Below are 15879 nucleotides of genomic sequence, written 5' to 3' on the forward strand. Positions count from 1 at the left end.
AGCCAAGCTCTCTGGGGGCAATTTGGGTGTTAGAGCTCTGAGCTGGGTCCAACGAGGGCTGCTGGAACCATTAGATACTGCTGCTGCCGCTTAGAAACTCATGTCCTGATTCAAGCACAGGAATGCTCCATGAATGTCCCGGACAGAGGACCCGGTTGGTCCCCTCAGGGTGGAGGACTCTGCCGTCACCAGCCCAGTGGACAACAGTACTGAGAGTTGTCGTATATCTTTCTCCAACTTTTCTCGCGATTTCTCATAAACCACTCCAGTTACAGGGTCACACCAAACACTTCATTGAAATGGCACTTGTCTCCGTCTCCAGTGAGCCCCATCGGTCAAATCAATGGCCGTTCCTGAGCCATGCCTCACTTGAGCCTTCAGCAGCATTTAATTCAGCCGGTCCCTCCCTCCTCCCACGGCTTCCAGGGCCACATCCCCCAGGCTTCCCTCCCACCTCCCTGGCTGCTCCTCCTCAGTCTCCCTTGTGGTCACTCATCTTGTCCCCGGGCCCTTGACATTGGAATGTTCCAGGGCTGAGTCCTTGCCCATCTTCTCTGCCAACTCTCAATAGTGACCTTGATGACCTCAACCAGAATTGTGGTCCTCGATCTCCCTCTTCCAGATTCACTCGTCTTATCCATCTCCTTTTCTGGAACGTCAGTCCCGTGGGGAGGGAGACATTTGCTTTGGTCAGGGATGTATCTCCTGGCCTAGGCCAGTGGCTGCCACATATTGAGTGCTCCATAAATACTTGTTGAATGAATGAGCCCACGTGCTGCCCACCAGGCCCGCTGGGACCTACAAGATCTCAAGGTGTACTTGCCTCCGTGAATGCCTGAGGGTACCCGCTGGAGTGGGGATCATAAGAGGTTAGATCCAGACCCAGCGTGTTGTGAATCTGCCTTCTGACACTCACCCTCAGGCGCCTCTTGGACAAGCATGTTGAAAGCATCTCTCTGCAGCTCAGTTTCCTCCTTTTGGGGGTAAGAATATTGACCTCCAAATACGTGACAGAATTCTACTAGACAATCTACACTAATGTCTGTGCACGGGGTCCTGCGTGGAGTACAGCCAGCATCCCTCTGCCTCCTTGAAGGACAGGGAGAATAGTCTTCATCGCCATCAATAGCCTCACCTCATCAATAACACTTGCAACACAGATAACGGAGCCCCCACGTCCATCCTCTCACCCATTCATTGAAGGGGAAATTCTGGTGAATCGGATCCCCATCCCCACTGTTCAAGCACACCGCCTGAGACTATGCAAGGTTTGCTCAGTGTCACATTGATGAACAGTCAGACTTGAACTTGGGGCTGGCTGATGCCAGATCCCATGGTCTCTGGTCTTGTTTCGGCTCAATGTCTCCCTTTCCCCTCTCCCTTATCCTTCCCACCAACCCAATCCATCTCCAAGTGCTGTGGATTCCACCTGCTAAACACTTTCAGAGTCTGCCCACCTCCAGGGGCAGGCCAGGTCCTCTCCCACCTTCCATCGCGTCTCCACACTGCAGCCTGGATGAACTTTCCAGAACATGAATCTGACCATATTTCCCACTACCTAGAATCTTTCTCATTGCTCTGGGTTTAAGACCAATGTTTTTTGCATGGTTCACAAGGGCCTCTGCAGTCTGAGCCCAGACAACATCTCCCCTCTTGTCCCGCACCGTGCTCCCTCTTCTCTGTCGGAATTACCTGCGTGCATCTCCCCCTGAGAGGCCCCTGGCTCCCGGAGAAATTAAGTCTGCCTGATGCACAACGTCAAGCGCCATAGTCTGTCATCTCTGGCTCACCCCACCGTACACGTATGTGCTTATCTGTTAGCTTCTCCGTGGCCTCTTCCCCCTTCCTCTCCCCTACGAGGACATGGGCCGCGTCAGGCTGGTTCACCCTCTATAGCACGGTACCCAGCACACAGTAGCTGCTAAATACATTTGTTGAATATGTGAATGAATGAACACAGAAATGAATGAAAGCACACACGGGCACACGCGCAGACATTTCTGCACTCAGAGCCCACAGCCCCACCGTGTAGACCTTGTCAGGGCTTTTCCTGCAGCTGACAAGGACAGATTCCTCCCAGGCTGGACTCAGCATCCTTCTCCCCCTTAGTGCCTTACCTTCGGCCCCGGCTCCCTTCTTCTCAAAGGCCGCACAGAGACGCTCGAGCACCACACTGTCACTGGAGCCCTCCACCCGGACCTCCTCATCCAGGACCCAGAAAAGGCCCCTGGTGTCCTCAGTGCCTCCTCCGGCTGGTGAGCGGACCTGGTGGGAGATCAAGGATACACCGAGGAGCCCTGATCCCTGACAGACGCCAGTCCTGGGCTTCTCTTCCCACCTAAGGGAGTTGGGGGATCTGAGTCCCAGGTATTATGACGCAGATGCACCGGCCGGGATCCATGCTCCCACTCACCCCCAGACTCTCAGTGTTGAAACCACAAAACTAACAACCTCTCCGTTACAAGGGGTCTGAATCCTGCCTCTGTCCTCACCTCCTGTGTGACCTTGGGTAACTTACTGCACCTCTCTGAGCCTCATTTCCTCTTAGGCAAAACGGAGACTGGCAAAACCTTCCTCAGAGGGCCGTAGGGAGGATTTAACAAGGGAACGCACTGTAAGTTACACGTTTCTAGATACACACCGGCTGCTGTGTATATTTGCGCACAGCCAAACACGAAAGGATTAATTCTGTCTGCATAGCTTCCTCTTGCAAGTCTTTGTTTTTTCAAACTAAAATCTTAAGGGGAAAAACAACATGCCCAGAGAATATTTTAGAGGAGAGGGTGAACTTGGTTTAACAGCACAGACGTGGAATTTTAAATCTAGCCACGAGCTAGGTTTAAAATGGTCAGAGACCAAAACCCTGTGGTTTTGCAGATGGGAAACTGAGAGAGGCCTGAGGTGTCTAAGGGGCTTGTTGAAGGGCCCACAATGAGTTGGCACAACAAAAAATGGCATCGAGTGGCTATGGGGGAAATGAGATGTGTACGGTGACCAACCATCCCAGGGTTCCCGGGACAAGGGGCTTCCCAGGACATGAGGGTTTCCATGCTAAAGCCAGGAGGTCGCAGGCAAACCAGGACAGGTGGTCCCCCTAACTCGGAAATATTGGTCCACCCCCTCAGAGGCCCAGAGAAGAGAAGGACACGTCCAGGGTCATAGGAGAGGCACGGGGCCAGAACTGGAGCTGGATCCCAGGTGTCCTGAACCTTCACCTTGGCCTTCTTTATTGGGGTCAAAATCGACAGGCAGCCCACCCTCAGGAGGTAGCCGTTCCCAGCCACTGCCCATCCTGGGCACAGCAGGGACCCTCCCTCCTCATGCCGCCTGGGTCACCTCTTCAGGACCCTTCCAGGGAGGGGGCACCAGCCCAAGAGGTGCCGACAGACAGTACAGGCAGGGAACAGCTGGCAGGGCTCACGGACAAGGGAGCTTTGCAGGGGCAGCTACGGCCCGCCGTGAGCCAAGAGAAGCCCCGGGTTCACCCACGCCCAGGCAACAGGATACAAGGGACAAGGATGGAACAGCCTGTACTGTCAAATGCAGGAGAAACGCAACCTGCGGGGCCTACTATGTGCCAAGCACCTGCCAGGCGCTTTACGTGCCAGATCCCGTGCACATTCACGACAACCCCGGGGGGTACGATTAGTCCCATTTCGGAGATGAGAAAACTGAGGCTAGGAGAGGTGGAGCGACGTGCCCAAGGTCACCAAGACTGGATCGGAGCCTAGCAAGTGGAGTGAAATGGCCCAGGGCAGTTCTGGGAGAGGAGTGAGCAGAGGTGCAGGTCTGGGGTCAGCAAAGTGTGTTCTTGGTATGGAAAAAGAGGGTAAAGACTCAGGTATGCCCCAAACTGAAGCCTATCTGCCCCCTAAGGGAGGTCCGGGGCCTGGACCCAACACTGCTCCCTTCTCCATCCCCCAGGGACCCCGATTCTCCGAGTCTCTGCTGGGCACAGCATCCTCATCTGAACACCCGAGCTTTCCAGGCAAGAGTGGCTGGAGACCACTGGGCACTGGCCCTGCACGCCCCCCATCTCAGACCACAGGCTCCCTGTGTGAGAGCATCCTAAGACGCAGACTCAGACAGAGCAGAGCAGTGGGTCTCAATGGAGGGGATTTAAATATTCGTTGCCCAGGCCATGCGTAGACCAGTCAACGCAGGATCTGGGAGTGGTTCGTTTTTAACAATCTCTGGGTGAGTCTAGGTGCAGACAGCGTCGAGAACTAGTAGCTCAAAGGCTCAAGTCTGCTGGTATTTCAATAAAAAGTCTTCTCGGTGTCTGAGAGCCTTGGTGAGAGCTGGGCCCCGTGTTACCTGGGAGGGACTCTGATCCAGCACGGCCACCGTGGTCCCCGGGGATCGCTCCGGGAGGTCAAAGTGCACAGGGACACCCTCCTGGAAAGTCACAGAAGTTCAACGTTAGTTCCTGCCATGAGCTGAACGGGGAGAAAACTTCTGGAGGAGGAAAGAGAAGTGAGGACTTTCGTCACTCCTTAGCCTTTTCTCTTTTAACCATTTTTTAAAATTGTGATAAATATGCATAACGTAAAATTTACCATTTTACCATTTTTAAGCGTACAGTTCAGTGGCATTAGTACATCCACAATGTTGTGCAACCATCACTCCATCCATCTCCAGAACTTTTAGTATCTTGCAAAACTGAAACACTGTCCCCATTAAACAACTCCCTGTTTCCCTCTCCCCCCAGCCCCTGGCAACCACCATTCTACTTTCTGTCTCTATGAATTTGACGACTCTAGATGCCTCATATGAGCAAAATCGTACAGAATTTGTCTCTTTGTTACTGGCTTATTTCACTGGGCACGTCTTCAAAGTTCATCCATGTTGTAGCATGTGTCAGAATTTCCTTCCTTTTTAAGGCTGAATAATATTCCATTATATGGATAGATCACATTTGTTTATCCATTCACCTGTGATGGATGCTTGGGTTGCTTCCACCTTTTGGCTCCTGTGAATAACGCTGCTGTGAACATGGATGGACACATATCTCTTCAAGGCCTTGCTGTCAGTTCTTTTGGGTATATACCCAGAAGTGGGACTGCTGTATCATATGGTAATCCTATTTTTAATTCTTTGAGAAAACATCATACTGTTTTTTCCACAGTGGATGTACCATTTTACATTCCCACCAGCAAGGCACAAAGGCTGTAACTTCTCCACATCCCCACAAACACTTGTTATTTTCTGTTTTTTAGTTTGTTTTTTTTTAATAATAACCATTCTGATGGGTGTGAAGTGGCATCTCATTGTTTCGATTTGCATTTCCCTAATGATCAGCGATATTGAGCATCTTTTCATTTTCTTATCAGCCACATGTTTATCATTCTTGGAGAAATATCTATTCAAGTCCTTTGCCCATTTTTCAATCAAATTGTTTGTTTGTGTCATCGCCCTCAGCCTTTGTCTGAGAAGAAGGGATGCAGACCCACAGTCCAACAACATGCTGACATGGTTCATCCTGTAGGGCTGTCAGCGACCATGGGGAGAGCTTTATCAGGAACTGATAATTCAGTCCAGACTTTTCTGATATTTACTGAAGACCTAATATGTGCTGGGTGCTAGTGGGAGCAAGCATAGACTGTAGATAATAATAATTGCCATAGAAAAGTAACGAGAAATGTCCAGACCATGCTCTGCACAAAGATGTCCATCACGGTGTTGTTTATAATGGCTTCATCGTGGAAATCACCCAGATAGCCAAGGAGAGACGAGATTGAATCAGACATAACCACTGAAATGCGTGTTTACTAAGAGCTGTATGTGGAGGGAGAAAATGTGGATAACAGAACGCTCTGGGGAAAACAGCAGGCAGCAAAACCATGTGGACAGAGGATCAGATATCTACAGAGGAGACGATATCTGGAGAAACGGCTCATATAAAACAGAGAGCAGTAACAGTGGTGGCCTCTGGACGGTAAGGCTAAAGGAGATGGTGTTTTCTGCTTCTTGACACTTATATGTACTTTCCAGATTTTTTAATAAAGAACAGGTATTGCTTTGATAATCAGAAATAAGTGAAATATTACGGAAAAAATATAGTAGCTGCTACCATACATCGAATGCCTAATACAGGTTAGGTACTTTCTATTCTACTGCATTAAATGCTCAAACAGCCCCTTCAGGCAGCATAGTAAAAATGATTCTAAACATAACCCCATTCTCTCCCCTTCCCTGTAGCCATGCTCTTTGCACAGAAATGTTGCAGCTTCTCCCATCAAGTGGAACGTATTGCCCACCCTCGAGTCAGGGCTTGGCCCTGGACTTGCTGTAACCAATTGAATACAGCAGAAGTGACAAGGCCAGTTCCAAGTCTAGACCTCGAGGGGCCCCGCACGCTTCTACTCCCTCTCCTGGAACCCTGCCCAGCACCATGAGAACAGCCTGGGCTGGCCTGCTGGAGGAGGGGGCATTCCTGGAGCACAGACGAGGTGTCCCAGCCAAGGCCTGCCTGGATCAGCTCATGGCCAGCTGACCCCCAGACACATGAGAGCTGGGCCCAGACCATCAGAGCCACCCACCCGACCTGCCTCTGACTTCAGGCACAAGAGCTCTTCCAGCCAAGACCAGAAGAGCGACCCAGGCCACCCAGAGACTTGTGAGCAATAACAAAAGGTTATTTTATAAGCCACTATGCTTTGGAGTAGTTTATTATGTAGCATTAATGTGGCAAATGTAACTGATACAGGAGTATTGCTAGTTCTATTTTACATGTGAAGAAATTGAGGATCAGAGAGGGTGAGCGACTTTCCTAAGGCCCAACAGCCAAAGAGTGAGAGTTATTAGAGTCAGACCCTAGGTCTCGTCGACGTCATTTCTTTGAGAATTATCCATGTTGATGTTTTCATGTTGATTGCTGTGCGGCCTCCAACCAAAGAAATGGCCATAATCTCAGTACCCATTGTCCTATTGATGAGCAACTTGGTCATTTCCAACATTTAGCCATTAGCACTTGCTGGAGTCAAGGGTCCCCTTCAGGGAGGAAGGAGAGAGTAGACATGAGGGGGCATCTGCGGGGGCTGGGAATGGTCTACCTTTTACCTGGACAGTGGATGCACTATTATGTTCGTCTGGATAAATTCATTGAGCCGTACACTTCTGATTGACGCACTTTAAATGTTATATTTCAATTTCAATTTTTTTTTTTTTTTTGCTGAGGAAGATTGGCCCTGGGTTAACATCCGTGCCCATCTTCCTCTATTTTTTACATGCGATGCTGCCACAGCATGGCTTGATGAGTGGTGTGTAAGTCCGCGCCCAGGATCCAAATCTGCGAATCCCAGGCCGCCGAAGTGAAGCGCGGGAACTTAACCACTATGCCACCAGGCCGGCCCCTAAACTTTCTTTTTTTGATGAGAAAAGAAGGGCTGACAGGAATGCGTACGTCTCCTAGAGAAACACAGAGTGCCTGGAAGCGGCACTGCATCTTCAGCCGTCTTAGATACCACCACAGTCTGATCCAAAGGGCACGCAAACCCACTGTCTTCACCCAACAACAGAGCTTGAAGCGCTTTCCACACTGGGGAAGATGCAGGCTAATGGCTAAAGGAGGCTTCAGCTCGGGTGAAGTGGCGTGGAGGGACAGGTCATCCGGAAGAAGGGACAGCTGTGGGAGCGAGGCCCGGGAAGCCCCACGTCCCCTGGCGTTTCTGGGCTGTAGGGTGCAGGGGCCGTGGATGGAGGCTGGGCTGCAGATGGGCGAGCAGCAGAGGCCTCGGGAGCCAAGCCTGGAATTGCGGTTTTGTTCTGCCGTGAGCCAAACAGGAGGAAGCCAAAGGTGATCGGAGGACCGGACTCCCCGCCGGCCCTGTCTGACCCCCCACCCGCCGCTGAGCCCTGGTGAAGGCCCCGCTCGGCCCGGCCATACCTCCCGGTATCGCTCCAGCGTGGAGACGAAGGTCCGCTGGTAGCAGAGCAACTGCAGGCGCTCGTGAGCGTAATTGTGACACAGCTCCTCGAAGGTGGCGGCCCGGTCCTTGCCCTGGTGCCGGGGGTTTTGAAAGCCGGGAGGGTCCACCACCGTGATGGAGGCCATGGAGAGGTGGTGGGAGGAGAAGGACCTGGGGAGAGAGGAGGGACGCCCTGAGACGACACGGAACCTTAGAGCCCCGCGGGTCCCAGCCTCCCACTCCCCCATCACAGAGACGGACAAGATGCGGCAGCATGCCGGGTGGGTTTGGGGATCCAGCAGATCTAGCTTCCAAATCAGGCTCCCCACTTACAGGCTGTGTGACCTTGGGCAAGTGACTTAACCTCTCTGAGCATGGGTTTCCCCAACCATTAAATGATAGTAGAGGTGAGTAGGATAATCCCAGGGGCTACGGCAAGAATCGGAGGAGTTGAAGTGTGGAAAGTGCCTCCCCTGGGCTCAGCAGGCCTTCAGGAAATCTCCTTCCACCGGGCCCAGGGTGCGGAAATGACTTGCTTAAGGTCACATGGCAAATTGGCTATAAAGTTAGGACTAGAGCGTCCTTTTCTGTCTAAGTAACTCATTACAATAAAAAACAATTTTGTTCAGTGCCTCAGTTTACAAAGTTCTTTCAGTCCGTCACCTCCTTGGATCCTCTTGATGAATCTGTCAGAGTGGACAAAGCAGGGATTATTCGCATCAAAATGCAGGAGTTAAGCAACTTTGGAGATAGAGTCCCATGCGGGCTCCAACACTCCCTCTACCACGGAGGGGCTGTGTGTCCCGGGAGAGTTGCCCGACCTCTCTGAGCCTCAGCCATGGAAGGGTTAATGGTGGAGCCAGCTCAAGGACGATTGAGAGGTTGGATGTGATAAGGCATCCGTGCTCTGAACACGAGGCCGGCCACGTGGTAAGTGCTCAGTAACGCTACCTGAGGTTATCATCATCAGCAGGATCAGCTACAGGCTTCGGAGGGCCCTTAGCCGAACCTGAGCTCTTCTCCGTTACTTACTAAGGTTTTCCATCTGTAAAATGGGGCCAAGATTAGCCACCACATAGACACGCATGAAGATTAAGTCAGTTTATGTTCAGAAAGCCAGACACCTACTGGGTGCCCGTGAATGGTGGAGTAGCGGGTACCGTTATCATCAATACCCTCATTTCACAGATGCGGGCTCAGGAACCAAACCGTGCGGCAGCAGCCCTGCTGCTGAGACAGCCTCCCCCGCCAGCAGCTCATTTCCACCTCTGGTACTCCCTCCTCTAAGCACGCGAGACCCCCTCGGTTTCTAGATAATGTGTCTGGTCTGGATGGCAATTACCCCAGCAGCGAGAGCGGGAGCTGATTCTGCATCCGCGGTGACGCTGGGGAACCCCGGCTGCTCTGCTGCTGTGCACGGCCTCACCCCCTTAGCAGCTTGTCGGAAGCCCAGTCATGCCTCCTGCTTCCCCAGAGGAGGGGGAAGCCCTTGCCTCGGCTTGGGGTCGGCCCCACTGGAACTGCTTTAAGATTTCCAAGGGCGGGCTCGGAGCATCATTCATGTTGATAGAAACAAAGGCTCCAGCGCCGGCAGCCCCGCAGACACATTTTAGAGACACGTCCTGGCCCTCTCCAAAATCTACCCTGGTTGCTTCCCATTCCCAGTAGGAAATTTTAGAAAAATAAATGAATGAGAGCAACGTGATGGGTTATTCAGGGAAACTTGAAGATACGAGGTGGGAGTACAGCAGGGCATTCGCAGCCCAGCTCCACCTCTCCGTGCCTTATTCACCTCATCTGTAAAATGGGTTGATGTGACTATTAAATGATACAAGTCTGGTCACACAGTGAGTGCAGGCCCTGGCCCTGAGTAGGTGCCCCCAAATCGTTAGCTTCTACTATTGGTATTTTATGATTGATTAGAAAGAGTTATTTACACACACGATTTCTTTTAGTCCTTGCAGCGATGCTGGGGGAGAGAGCTATTTTACAGATGCAGAAGGGGAGGTCAGAGGGGTGAACCGATTGCCTTGGGTGCCCAAGGCGGAATTTAAACCCAGCACCATCTGGTTCAAAAACCCACTCTCTGGCTCAAAAAACCCCACTCTGCTAGACTGCCCCACGTTTGGACTCCTTCGCGTGCCTGCAAAGAGCCGCTTTGTGCCAGGGAAGAGGCTGCCGTTACCTGTTGATGAGGGAGACCACGGCGGCGAAGAGCTCCTGGTACAGGCCCGAGGCCATTCCCTCCACGCACTCCGCACCCGTCATCTTGAGGCCTGGAGCGAGAAAGAGGGAAGGGACCAAGGACATCACTGCAGAGGCTCACCACCGGCCTCAGAGAGCCCCCTCCCTCACACACATCCCCCCACTGCTGAAATGACGTACCCGTGTTCTTAGGACCAAGAACAGTGTCTTATCAGGACCCACAGGATCCTGAGTAACCTGGCTCTCACTTGTCTCCAACATGCTCTCCTGCTTGTCCCTCAGCGCCCAGCCCAATGTCACCTCCTCAGGGAAGCCTGCCTTGACCACCACCCCACTGGGCCAATTCTCAGCTCTACCTTGCTTCTTCTTTTTAATTAATTAAATTTTTATTGAGGTATTGTGGACATACAAAAAGCTGTACCTACCTACTTAATGTACACATTCTGCTGAGTCTGAAGATAACTATATGTCGCTATAGACAATGCCATGATATAACCATCACCTCCAAAAGTCTCCCCTCTCCCTGTTCGTGTGTGTATGTTTCTGATAAGAACATTGAACAAAAGATCAACCCTCTTAAGAAATGTTGAAGTATGCAATACAGTCTTGTTACCTGTAGGGACTATGCTGTACAGTAAACTGATTCATCTACCGATCAGCTTATCCATCTACTGATTCATCTGCTCTCTGGGACTCACTCATCTCACATGAACGAAACCATGTAACTTTGATCAATATCTCCCGTATCCCCAGCCCCCCAACACCCGGTAACCGCCACTCACTCTCTGCCTCTATAAGCTGGACTACTTTAGATTCCTAATATAAGCAGGATCGTGTAGTACATTATTCAGCTGTAAAAAAGAAGAAATCCTGCCATTCGCTACAACATGGGTGAACTTGGAGGACATTATGCTAGGTGAACAAAGCCAGACACAGAAGAACAAATCTACCCCACTTTTATGGCACTGACCACAGCGGATCTTTACTGGTTATTTTATTAACTATGTCCCCCACCCCAGGCTGGCAGTGCCCTGGGGATGGGGACGGTCTCTGGGTTTCTTGGCTCTCGAATCTCCAGGGCCTGACAGGTAGTGGGGACTCAGCAAATGTCTGCTGTTCCCTCTTCCTGGAGTGAAATTTGGCAATTTTATATCAAAAGCCATCAAACGTTCGTATACTTGGACTTAATAATTTCACTCAGGCTTTTATTCTAATAAAATATTCAGACAAACAAAGATTTCTGGGGACATATGTTCTCCCGATTGTTGATTAAATTGGGCGAAAATCACTTTTTCGAGACAACTTGAATATCCAGCAATAGCAAATGGTTAGATAATTTGCAGTCCTCTGTATAATGGAATGCTGCAAGTCAGGTAGAAAAGAATGCCGAGTGAGATGGAAAAGCGCCCACCTATAATCTTAGGAGGAATAAAAAAGCTTAGACAACTCTTGTTATAGTTGTGGTCTCAATTTTGTTTAAACACACACACATGCATTCATTGGTCCCATTAAAATAGCCAGGCTTGATGAGGATGCATTGAATAAAGTGGGGTGAGGAGTGGGGGAAGTCAGATCACAAATCCTGACTCTTAGGTTTCCATCCCCAGAACTGGAAACACAATTTCCAAATCTGCATGCACTAGTGCCTAGAGAAATAGTTGTGCTGGTACATTCCAGGCAGCCTGCTGCAGCCCCAAAGCATTTCCCATCCCTCCTTTAACTCCACCCCCAACCTGGGCCGTTGCTAGGCAACCCACAGCCTCCCAGCATCTCTGCTGGTCCCCTGCCTGCTTAACATCTACCCTTGAGACCTTGGCCTGAGAGGTTGACTCAGCCTCACAAAGTGGTGTGTGCACGTGTCTGTGCTTGTGTGTGCGTGGTGTCTGTGTACATTGGTGTGGGGTGTGTATCTGTATACACGTAGGTGGTATGTGTCTTGAACATGTTCGTGAATGTGTGTGGCGTATGTATGTGTCTGTGTATGTGTGGTGTGCATCCATGGGCACATATTTGGTGTTTGTGCCTATGAATGCATGTGCACATATGTGCCTTGTGTGCATGTGTCTGTGCACGTGTGTGGTGTGTGTCTGTTCACATATATGTTCGTGTGTGCCACGTGTCTTGCACATGTGTGTGGTTGTGCACATGTACGTATCTGTATATGCATGTCTGTGTGTGTGTGTGTGTGTGTGTGTCAGAGAGGAGGGGTGACCGCAGCAGACTACAGCTCACACCTGGACCTGGAAGGCCAGTGGAGTCCCAATGACATCAGCCACCAAGCCGAAGTCCCTGGAATGTGGAGCAGCTCCCAGGATCCAAGGGGCCTCTGAGAGATGTGCCCCCAAAACACTAGTCCCAGGCTCTGCGGTCTCCAGGACAGCTCCTCTTAGAGAGTTCCCGGAGACCCCGGGGCTCCATGCGATCCCTCTGCCCTCACCTCTGCAGCCAAGCATCTGGCCGGCAGAGGCTGCAGGCGCGGGATCCAGCAGACCCCACTCTAGCACGTGCAGTTCAAAGCAGCCATTCCTCCAGCTGCTCAGGCCCAAACCCTAGAAGCCGACCTGGTCCCTCGCCTTCCCCCAGGGCCCACGCCATCATCTCTGTTTGTAAACTAGACCTTGAACGTGTCCCCCTCGTCCCATCTCTACCACTGCGTCCCTTGTCCCGCCGCCATCATCTCACCAGGGTGACGTGTACAGGTTCCTAAATGGTCTCCCTCCCCCCACTCATTCCCCAGTCTTCCTCCAGGCTGAGCTTCACGAAGAATAAGTCAAATCATGCCATTCCCCTGCTTATGCCCCTCCATGGCTTCTCATCTCGTTTACAGACATTTCCATGAGCTGAGCCCCACCTCGCTCTCCAATCTCCTCTCCTACTATGCTCCTAGCCGCTCCAGCCATCCCAGCCCTATTTCTGTCCCTCAAACTGGAAGGTCAGTATTCCCGCTACAGAGCAGCGGCCCAGCAACACAATATCCAAAGGAAAAGGGTTGGTCCCTTGACACTGCCTACGATGTCCCCTCTCTGCAGCACAGCGCCCCCTGCCGGGTCTCAGCAGCCTTCGTGATGGCTGGACAGAGCCAACTACTTGACCACAGGGAGGAACCACGCCCATTTCCACCCACAGGGGCCTCCCTTGCACCTAGGAGGTCCACATATAGTATGACCTCATGAAATCCCTGATGAACAGGTGAGAGAATGCTGGGGTGCCCCAGGGCTGGCCCCGCGGGGCCCCTGCCCACCCGGAGTGGCAGCTGTGCGGTACCTGAGCTGGTCTCCTCGTCCTCGGGGCCGCGTCGGCCCGGCCCGCACGTCACTTGCTCGATGATCTGCCGCAGGTGGTGCTTGAAGGTGGCCGTGTTCAGCTCCTCGTACTCACAGCCCAGGGCCTCAGCCGCGTGGTTTGCCCACTCGAACCGCATGAACTGCTTCCGGCCCACTGTGCCAGGGACAGAGCAGAAGTATGGTGGTGGGGGCCTGGGTGTGGCGTGGGTGGGCGTCCAAGAGGACCTCGGAGAGTCTCGCCATCTCCCAACCTCCGGTCCCCACCCTCAGCAGGAGCCTGAATAACTGCCCAGGCCTGGGCCCCTGAGCCACAGTCCCTGGGCAGGACTCACATTTCCCAAGAGACACCTTTATCCTACTTTCTTGCCATGTGCATTGTTCCCTTTCTGAAAGCAGTTAAAATGATCACGGGGAACACTCTAAATGTGGATTGGGGAATGGTTAGTAAAAGTAGGATTTATCCACCCACGTATCTGTGTATCTACTCATCCACTGCCCACTGCCACCCACCTACCTATCCATTCAGCTACCCACCCAGCCACACACCCAACCGTCTAACCACCCATGCATTTCTTCAACACGTAGTTATCGAGCCCCTGCGATGTGACAGGCACTGTGTCAGCCACCGGAAAATCAATGATGAGCAAGACAGATAAGGTGCCTGTCCTCACAGAGCTTACAGTCTCTTGAGGGACTGAGACAATCAACAAGTAAACAAATAGATAAGAGACTCTCAGCGATAAAATTATAAAGATTTTTTTCCCCTCTAAGGAGAAAATAAAACTGGGTGATGAGATCAAGAGAAGTTGAAGGAGTCGCTATGGATCTAGGGCAGTCAGAGAGGGCTCTGTCTGAGGATGTGATATCGGAACTGAGTTATGAAAGGTGAGAAGGAGCTGGCCACAAAAGAAGCAGGAAAGAGCTTTAGGGGTAGAAAGAAGAGGCAGTGCAAAGGCCCTGAGGCAGAAATGAGCATGATATGTTAGAGAAATGCCAAGAAGACTAGTGAGGCCGGAATGTAAGGGGGGAAGGGCAGTAACCAGATGAGGTTGAAGAAGCAATGGGGAACCACCCAATGGATTATTATAAGCCCATTTAAGATCAGCAACAAAGACTGTACGACGCAGACGATCCTTACAGTCAAACATTAAATGAAAAGCAAACTAGAAAACCACACCATAGTATGATGTAACTGTGTAAATCATTCTAAACTGCTATAAAAAATAGTAAAAAGGAAATATATCCAAATATTAACAATCACAGCTGGGTAGAGGGGTTCTGTATTTTCCAAATTTTCTTCAGTGGTTGTGTACTAATTTTGTAATTCAAATAAAAAATGAATGACTTTTATTAAAACAAGTAACAGTGCCATCCTTAAATAATTTTTTCCCATCTCCTATCTTCCCATAAATGTGTTTTATTCTTTGAAATAAGAATCACAGCTGCCAACAGATTTCTCAATCCATCAGAAAGAGATCATGAGGGTCCAATTCTTCAAGCAGACATCTTCAAGAATCTGCCTGGTTTAGGGAAAAATTGGAAATCTGGAGAAAGACTATCTGGGACTTTGACACTACCCAAGGACGAGGAGCTCTGGCTCCAGGTCACCGGGGGGTCACAAATAGCCACTGCTTATTGAGATCCTACATGCCACTTAGCACTGATCACCACAAGAACATCATTTTATTACACATTCTTACAGATTATTCCCATTTTAGAGATGATGAAACTGAGACTCAGAGAAGTGATATGGCTAATAAAAAAGTCCTCCACTTTTAAAGTGATGATGATGGTGATGACAACAGTTACCACCCATTGACCCCATTTTACTCAACATGTCATCTTTGTCAAGCTCATGGCTTTTGGAGTCACAAAGCTTGCATTAGAGTTCCAGGCGTGACACACAGAAAAAGCTCAACATACGATAGTTGTAGTTTCTTCTTCTTATTATTATTAAATCTTCACAAGAGTCCTAGAAAGCAGTATTATTCCCATTTTATAGATGAGAAAACTGACTCAGAGAAGTTACCAGAAATCAGACTGATACTAAGTGGAAGAACTACTATTTCCCAAAAATCAGTCTTTCAAATATCACTTTTAGGAAATGTACCATATCCTTGTGACCCTACCTTGGATAAGACTTTTTTTTCAAATGGACTGCCTATCTTTTTCACCTAAATAAATACCTTGCAAAAGGAAGTGTTATAGCACGATCTTAAATGAGAAGCCATTTGCTGGAGGAGGTCATGGGGAGAAGGTGACCGCTGGTTGACCTGCGAGCTGGCCCTGGTGATTGGAGGCCCCTCCTCCCGGCCTCTCCTTGAAATGTACATTCCGCCCACCGTTCCCGCAGTGGGAGCCGTTTTCAAAGACACGGCCTGGAGAGTAAGGTGTTGCTGAGACCATCTGGACCCTATACGTGACTGAACCCAGCGAAGGCCTCTGTACAAACTCGTAAGATTCTGGCCGGCGGACGCCGA

General features: G+C 50.6%; 1 protein-coding gene across 3 annotated transcripts in view; it reads right to left on the reverse strand.

Annotated features, from left to right (window-relative positions):
• MYO18B (myosin XVIIIB) overlaps positions 1-15879 on the reverse strand; it is a 230676-nt gene that overhangs the window by 162383 nt on the left and 52414 nt on the right. For all 3 annotated transcript variants that reach the window (XM_087423619.1, XM_087423618.1, XM_087423617.1), the window contains 5 exons: positions 13380-13553; positions 10096-10186; positions 7889-8081; positions 4318-4398; positions 2118-2265 (listed from right to left, as the gene is read on the reverse strand). In XM_087423619.1, the coding sequence (XP_087279745.1) occupies positions 2118-2265; positions 4318-4398; positions 7889-8081; positions 10096-10186; positions 13380-13553 (687 nt within the window). The remainder of the gene's footprint in view (positions 1-2117; positions 2266-4317; positions 4399-7888; positions 8082-10095; positions 10187-13379; positions 13554-15879) is intronic.

The sequence above is a fragment of the Ceratotherium simum genome, chromosome 35, assembly GCF_057802395.1.
Source record: "Ceratotherium simum simum isolate JZ-2026a chromosome 35, ASM5780239v1, whole genome shotgun sequence".
Lineage (NCBI taxonomy): Eukaryota > Metazoa > Chordata > Mammalia > Perissodactyla > Rhinocerotidae > Ceratotherium > Ceratotherium simum.